Below are 8,240 nucleotides of genomic sequence, written 5' to 3'. Positions count from 1 at the left end.
TGCTCCATGTAGACTGACAGCTCTGGTGGCTTCTTGCAGACTGACAGCTCTGGCTGCTCCATGCAGACTGGCAACTCCATGCAGACTGGCAGCTCCTTGCAGACTGACAGCTCCTTGCAGACTGACAGCTCCTTGCAGACTGACAGCTCCTTGTAGACTGGCATCTCCGGCTGCTCCATGCAGACTGACAGCTCTGGCTGCTCCATGAAGACTGACAGCTCTGGCTGCTCCATGTAGACTGACAGCTCTGGCTGCTCCATGTAGACTGACAGCTCTGGCTGCTCCATGTGGACTGACAGCTCTGGCTGCTCCATGCAGACTGACAGCTCTGGCTGCACTAAACCGGGAGGCAGCAGCGCTGTAGAGGAGGAAGGCTCTGGGCTGCGCTAAACAGGCGGGAGACTCCAGCAGCGCAGGAGAGGAGAAAGGCTCCGACAGCGCTGAACAGGCGGGAGGCTCCGGCAGCGCAGGAGAGGAGGAAGGCTCTGGCTGCGCTAAACAGGCGGGAGACTCCAGCAGCGCTGGAGAGGAGAAAGGCTCTGGCTGCGCTAAACAGGCGGGAGACTCCGGCAATGCAGGAGAGGAGAAAGGCTCCGGTAGCGCTGGAGAGGCAGGAGGCTCCGGCAGCGCAGGAGAGGAGGAAGGCTCTGGCTGCGCTAAACAGGCGGGAGACTCTGGTAGCGCTTTAGAGGAGAAAGGCTCCGGTAGTGCTGGAGAGGCGAGGCACACAGTCGAACTGGTGTGTGGAGGTGGCACTGGATAGACCGGACCGTGCAGGCGTACTGGAGCTCTTAAGCACCGAGCCTGCCCAACTTTACCTGGCTCGATGCCCATTCTAGCCCGGCCAATACGAGGAGCTGGTATGTACCGCACCGGGCTATGCACCCGCACTGGAGACACCGTGCGCTCCACAGCGTAACACGGTGCCTGCCCGGTCTCTTTAGCCCCCGGTAAGCACAGGAAGTTTGCGCAGGTCTCCTACCTGGCATAGCCATACTCCCTGTGAGCCCCCCACAAGAAATTTTGGGGCTGACTCTCTGGCTTCCAACCGCGTCGCCGTGCTGCCTCTTCATACCAGCGCCTCTCCACTTTTACCGCCTCCAGTTCTTCCTTGTGTATTCTCCAGGCTGAACCCAGGGTCCTTTACAGTTCGTCCTCCCATGTCCATACCTTCTCCTGCTGCACCTTGAGCAACTCCCCTGGTTTAGCCCAGGGTCCTCTCCCGTCGAGGATTTCCTCCCAAGTCCAGAAAGTCTTGTCACGCTGCTCCTGCTGCGGCTGTTGCCTGTTACCACGCCGCTTGGTCCTGTTGTGGTGGGTGATTCTGTAACGACGTTCTTCTGTTGAAGGAGGAGCGGACCAAAATGCAGCGTGGCACTTTTGAGACATATTTATTGAAGAATGAAAAAACACGAATAATACAAAAACAACAAACAGAACGTGACCTAAACAGTCCTATCTGGTGAAGACAGAGACAGGAACAATCACCCACGAAAACACTCAAAGAATATGGCTGCCTGAATATGGTTCCCAATCAGAGACAACGATAATCACCTGACTCTGATTGAGATCCGCCTCAGGCAGCCATAAACTACGCTAGACATCCCACAAAACCCCAAGACAAAAACACACCACAATAATATATTTCGACCAGGGCGTGACACTCTCTCATATTTTTAAGTGGGAGAACTTGCACAATTGGTGGCTGACTAAATATATATACTTGGCTGTGTCAGGGGAAAGACCAAAAATTGTCCAAGACTCAGTCACCCAAGTCATAGACTGTTCTCTCTGCTACCGCACGGCAAGTGGTACCGGAGCACCAAGTCTAGGACAAAAGGCTCCTTAACAGCTTCTTCCCCAAATGGCCACCAGGACTATTTACATTGACACCCCCTTTGTTTTTACACTGCTGCTACTCGCTGTTTATTATTTATGCATAGCCACTTTACTCCTACCTACATGTTTAAATTACCTCTAACCTGTACCCCGCACACTGACTCGGTACCGGTATCCCCTGTATATACTGTAGCCTTGTTATTGTTATTTTATTGTGTTACTTTTTTAAATATAATATTTTACTTTAGTTTACATGGTAAATATTTTCTTAACTCTATTTCTTGAACTGCGTTGTTGGTTAAGGTCTTGTCAGTAAACATTTCACTGAAAGGTCTACCACACCTGTTGTATTCGACTAATAAAATTGGATTTGATTTGAAATAGCTCCATGTCAGTGAAAGGCTGTTAATGTTGGAACCTGTAATTGAGGGGGTATGAGAGGCCATAAGTCAACCTTTTATGAATGAAAATGGCAACAAGTACCTGTGAGCTTTAGATTTAGAAGAAAATAAAACAGATCTGATTATATGAAGTGATCGATAACAGCACTTCGGTCAGTGACGCTTTATGCTAGAAACAAGCTGTGACTCCGACACGACCCCAATGGCTATCGGGCTCCAGAGTGGCACCGTGGTCTAAGGCATTGCATCAAAGTGCAAAATACATCACTATAGTACCTGGTTCGAATCCAGGCTGTATCACACCTGTTCGTGTTTGAGAGTCCCATAGGGCGGTGCACAATCGGCCCAACGTTGCCGTGGGTAGGCCCTTATTGTAAAATGAGAATTTGTTCTTAACTGACTTGCCTAGTTGAATAAAGGTTAAGTTTAAAAACATCATTGTTTAGTTTCTTTGACGTTCAGAGGCTGAGCTACAACCTTCTGTAGCCAGAGGAGACAAAACATATCGTTTGCTTTGTAAAGTAACCTGTCACAATCAATTGATTGAACAATTCACTTTCTGCCCAATAGAACAAACATATTTAAACCCAGACAGCTTTTAGGAAACCTTCTCTTGTTGTGTTAAGCCATGAAAGAAGAGGAGACAGCAGTTAAAGCTAAAGGTGTCTGCGTCGATATGCCTGCTGTCTGGTGGTGGAACTTTGGAATGTGACATGCTTAGATTCCTAATGACGGCTCAGATTAAATGATTTCCTGAACAGGGACAGTTTCGTTGCGAACAAGACACACTGATTTGGCCTTGGAGAACTATGATAAGATGAACACAGACCAATCAATCTCTCTCTGTCCATTCTCAGCCTGTAATTTGCGTGGTATTAAAAAAATATTTTGCTGATATGTACAATGACGTAGAATTACATGACGTTTCTATAAAAGGCAAATTACGATGATAGATTCATGCAATGATTTTACTATAAAAGGAGATATTTCCACCCTTCCTCTTGTCCACGGTGGTCTGTGAACCTTCTGGCCCGCAGTCCTGTGCGCTATGAAAATGTATGCATTGCCATGTAATACTCAAGGGAAAAGATATATGTATATACAGTGCCTTGCGAAAGTATTCGGTCCCCTTGAACTTTGCGACCTTTTGCCACATTTCAGGCTTCAAACATAAAGATATAAAACTGTATTTTTTTGTGAAGAATCAACAACAAGTGGGACACAATCATGAAGTGGAACGACATTTATTGGATATTTCAAACTTTTTTAACAAATCAAAAACTGAAAAATTGGGCGTGCAAAATTATTCTTATTATTATTGTTGTTGAGTCTTCACAAAAAAATACAGTTTTATATCTTTATGTTTGAAGCCTGAAATGTGGCAAAAGGTCGCAAAGTTCAAGGGGACCGAATACTTTCGCAAGGCACAGTACATAGGCTCTGGTGAGGGTAAACGGTAATGAGGTTTTATGTCATTTATGCTTTCATTGTTATTTTGGGTATAGGGGAGGGTCACTTCTTTTTTCCCCCAGGTGTTCAGGGAATGTTTAGGTAAACTATATTTTGCTGAAGGGAGGGCCATCCATTTTCATTTCAGAGGTTTCACAGGTCAGAGAGGTCCGATTTTCTCCGTGGAACCCATAATGTTCACTCCTTTACCATGTTGTCACGCCCTGACCTTAGAGAGTCTTTTTATTCTCTAGTTTGGTTAGGTCAGGGTGTGACTAGGGTGGGTACTCTAGTTTGTGTATTTCTAGGTTGGCCTGGTATGGTTCCCAATCAGAGGCAGCTGTCTATTGTTGTCTCTGATTGGGGATCATATTTAGGAAGCCTTTTTTCCACCTGTTGTTTGTGGGATCTTGATTTTGTGTAGTTGCTTTTTAGCCCTACAAAGCTGCACGTTTCGGTGGTTACACTTTCTTGTTTTGTTGCTGGTTATTATGAAATAAAATGATTAACCTACTGCATCTTGGTCCGACCATTCTTACAACGACGAGCGTTACACATGTGATTCTATGTTGAGCAGCGAACTTCTGTGTGTAAACAAAGAACATGCATGCTGACCACACCGGTCACGTCGCATGTGCGAGCATTGCAAAATAAATGTACACATACATGTTATTCAATCATTGCACCCACACTGCTCTCCCCGCATCAAGGGGCTTCAGCATAGCCAGATGTTAAAATAGAACTTGGTTCTATTTGTGATGCTTCACGCGCTGCAAGTCCCGCCTCTCCCATCTCCTCATTGGTTTTTAGGAGTATATACAGTGGGGAGAACAAGTATTTGATACACTGCCAATTTTGCAGGTTTTCCTACTTACAAAGCATGTAGAGGTCTGTCATTTATCATAGGTACACTTCAACTGTGAAAGACGGAATCTAAAACAAAAATCCAGAAAATCAGGCCTCCCAGGTGGCACAGTGGTTCAGGGCGCTGTACTGCAGCGCCAGCTGTGCCACCAGAGACTCTCTCTCTCTCTCTCTCTCTCTCGCTCTCTATCAATCTCTCTCACTTTCTCTGCATATTTTCTGGCATTTTATTAATTAAGACCTAATTTTAAGAACACAGTGCATGGGATTACATTTTAATTATGAATATGCCTTTTAAAATAAGCACCCTGACAGGGACATTGATACTGGAATATGGTTTGGTTGTAATATAAAGAAGCTTTTATTCAGCTTATATGTTTTTTGCATGTTTGTGTCCTATCTATTTGAGTGTATGGTCCTCTGTTCCTAAATACCTGGAAAATACCTAAAAGTAATTGATGAGGCCTTGCCGTACATGACAGCAATACTGGGTGAAGGGAGCCCCCTTGTGGACTGTATGGAAATTAGAACCGGAAGAGGAAAATAGACTTCTCTCGCCATAACGGGTTGAATAGATTTTTAGGTCAATTGCCTATAGAGAGCCGTCTTTTTGTGGGCAGTCCTCCATGGTTGGTTGGACAAAGCCTATGGGAAAATGAAAGGAGTTTTGTAGGGTTTTTGGACCGACTGTTTGCTCATTGCTGTTGCTCTAAGATGGCAACTGTACGCAAATGCGCTTGTGCCAATTGAATCTCAACAAGGAAACAGTCGTTGGTGGGATTTGATGAATGTTTATTGAAAAAGTACAAGGATTTCATCAAACAAAGAAAGGCACGCAACTAAAAAGGACAAACATACAAAAATGGGGCGATTTATAATTTACTTTTTATTTTTTAAAGTATTGACTTTTGGCGAGTAAATAGTAGTCGGAACAAGATTCCACGAAGCCTTGTCTCAGCACCACTCAGTTGGGGAAGTTCATCAGAGTTTAGTCTGCAAAGTAGATTATAGACCGAACACAGCTAAGGTCATTACCGTTTAACAAATTTAAACACATGCAGGTTATCGTATTTTACCCTCATGGATTATAAATTAAATTAGATAAGAGAATTGGAAGCATCTGTGATATTTTTCCCTCATGGATGATACATTAAATTAGATAAGAAAATTGGAAGTATCTGTGATATTTTTCCCTACATTATATTTATGTTGTTACTCACAGCATCACTTTGTGTCCCTCGTCTATTGGTTCAAGAGGACTGCATTCTAACTGTATGATCATTGGTTCAAGAGGACTGCATTCTAACTGTATGGTCATTGGTTCAAGAGGTCTGCATTCTAACTGTATGATCATTGGTTCAAGAGGACTGCATTCTAACTGTATGATCATTGGTTCAAGAGGACTGCATTCTAACTGTATGATCATTGGTTCAAGAGGACTGCATTCTAACTGTATGATCATTGGTTCAAGAGGACTGCATTCTAACTGTATGATCATTGGTTCAAGCCAGTGAGGTATATCATTACGTTCAGGCACTGCTGCCTCTCGGATACATAGCAGCCCTCAACCCGAGGGACAGCGTGTTTACTTGTGCCATCCTGAAAGAGCCTCTCAGGGTGACAAAGACCCCATTCACCGGTAACCGGAGCTCGCACACTGCCACATCAAGTATTTGAGCAGGATGGTGTTTCGGCCTATCTGTTTGCGACCACATTAACAACACAGCTCAGGAAATGTCGGTAACATATGATTAACGTCTGGTGGCGGATGTCCTATTCTCGCCTGACAGAGTAGAGACAAAGAGACTGTAGGCCTAACTTAAATGTTTTCCTGAGACTCGGCCGACTGGTTTTTTTCCCCTCATAGCGCAGGGAGATAGCAGGTGTGAGGAAGGAGGACCTTAACTTTTGTCCTTGTCATCCTAGCCCAGGTGGAAGAGATAATTATTCTGAGTTCAACGGAGAGGAGAATGTGACAGGGCAGTGGACGTTAAGGTTCTAGAATTTCTGGAGTTAATGACAAAGTGTGCATGAGAAGTTAATGGACATAAAAGAACTGGAAGTCTGACGGGATTTGATGGAGCTAACTCAGTGGGCAACTCAGTGGGCAACTCAGTGGATAAGAGGGGGTCGTTCTACCTTTCACAGAGCCGGTAAGCGCCGCAGTCTGTGTCGCTGCAAAACATTTCGAGTGGCTGTTCTGAGAACGTCATGCTCGTGGGTGTGTTTCGCCGCTTTCGTCTGTGGACTCTTTCTCCTCCTCGGAGTGTGTTTTCTCAATCTCTTTGACCCACGACTCCAACCCTTCCCTCTCACTGGGGTGGAGCCCAGAGATGTCACCCTTCTGTTGTGGACACACCCCTTCGGCCGTTACCGCAGACTGCCGGACTGTGAGGCGCGCTTTGGGATCCGTGGGTGTGTACTGACCGACGACCGACGCATGTACCCTGGGGCTGACGCCATCATCATGCACCACCGTGAGATAGTGACCAACGCCACGGCGCTCCCGTCTGACCCACGACCCCGTGGCCAGAAGTGGATCTGGATGAATTTTGAGTCCCCGTCTCACACTCGTGGCCTGCGGCAGTTCGAGGGCGTGTTCAACCTCACCATGACCTACCGTACAGATTCAGACATCTTCCTCCCCTATGGCTACCTGGTGACCCGCCTTCGCCCTCACGCCAACGCCCCCCCACACACACGCCCCCGACGGCCCCACCTACTGGCCTGGGTCATCAGTAACTGGTCGGAGTCGCAGGCCCGCGTGGCGTATTACCGTCGGCTGGTTAACTACGTTGACGTGGATGTGTTCGGGCGCGCAGGCGTGCCACTGCCAGAGGACAGCACTGTGGTGCGCACGGTGAGGCGTTACCTGTTTTATCTGGCGTTGGAGAACTCCCAGCACCCCGACTACATCACCGAGAAGCTGTGGAACTCCTTACTGGCCGGGGCCGTACCTGTAGTTCTCGGGCCGCCGCGGGAAAACTATGAACGCTTCCTCCCCCATGATGCCTTCATTCATGTGGACGACTTCTCCTCTCCCCGCCTGCTCGCCCAATACCTGATGCTGCTGCGCCGGAGCCCCACCCTCCTGCAGAGACACCTGGCTTGGAGGAGGAGCTACAGCGTGCACCTGACCGCTTTCTGGGCGGAGCATTACTGCACAGCATGTCGCGTCGTGCGGAACCACAGTCTCCGGACCGACACCATCACCAACCTTCAGCGCTGGTTTGAGTCCTGACCTCAGTGTGGAACCACAGACTCCGGACCGACACCATCACCAACCTTCAGGGCTGGTTTGAGTCCTGACCTCAGTGTGGAACCACAGTCTCCGGACCGACACCATCACCAACCTTCAGGGCTGGTTTGAGTCCTGACCTCAGTGTGGAACCACAGACTCCGGACCGACACCATCACCAACCTTCAGGGCTGGTTTGAGTCCTGACCTCTGACTTCTTTTTGACCTTCCAATATGTGGTGACGACTATGAACATGATTGGTCAGATATCTAGCCAGTCTGTAGCAGGGAATCTATAGGAACTATCTTCAACACCATTCAGTAAACGGGAAGAAACACTTAATATTTATTGAACATTATTGAACTGTGATTCACTTGTCTGTAAATTTTGTTGTTGTTATTAGTCAGGGTTCAGTAGTGTTGTGAAGTGAGTTAGACTGTATAAGAAA

At 46.9% G+C, this 8,240-nt stretch overlaps 1 protein-coding gene across 1 annotated transcript; it reads left to right on the top strand.

Annotated features, from left to right (window-relative positions):
* Positions 1-6,630: 6,630 nt before the first annotated feature.
* On the top strand, positions 6,631-7,794 carry LOC135553476 (alpha-(1,3)-fucosyltransferase 4-like). The gene has a single exon (XM_064985582.1). It carries the CDS (start codon positions 6,631-6,633, stop codon positions 7,792-7,794), a length of 1,164 nt encoding a protein of 387 aa, XP_064841654.1.
* The last annotated feature ends 446 nt before the right edge of the window (positions 7,795-8,240 follow it).

This window comes from Oncorhynchus masou, chromosome 13, assembly GCF_036934945.1.
Source record: "Oncorhynchus masou masou isolate Uvic2021 chromosome 13, UVic_Omas_1.1, whole genome shotgun sequence".
In the NCBI taxonomy this organism is placed as follows: Eukaryota; Metazoa; Chordata; class Actinopteri; order Salmoniformes; family Salmonidae; genus Oncorhynchus; species Oncorhynchus masou.
Note: the sequence above shows the minus strand (reverse complement) of the source record. Positions and strands in the feature narration are given on the sequence as shown.

Bases quoted from the DNA above. Each gene is read 5' to 3' on its own strand.
- LOC135553476 (XM_064985582.1), top strand. From the start codon at position 6,631: ATGGAGCTAACTCAGTGGGCAACTCAGTGGGCAACTCAGTGGATAAGA.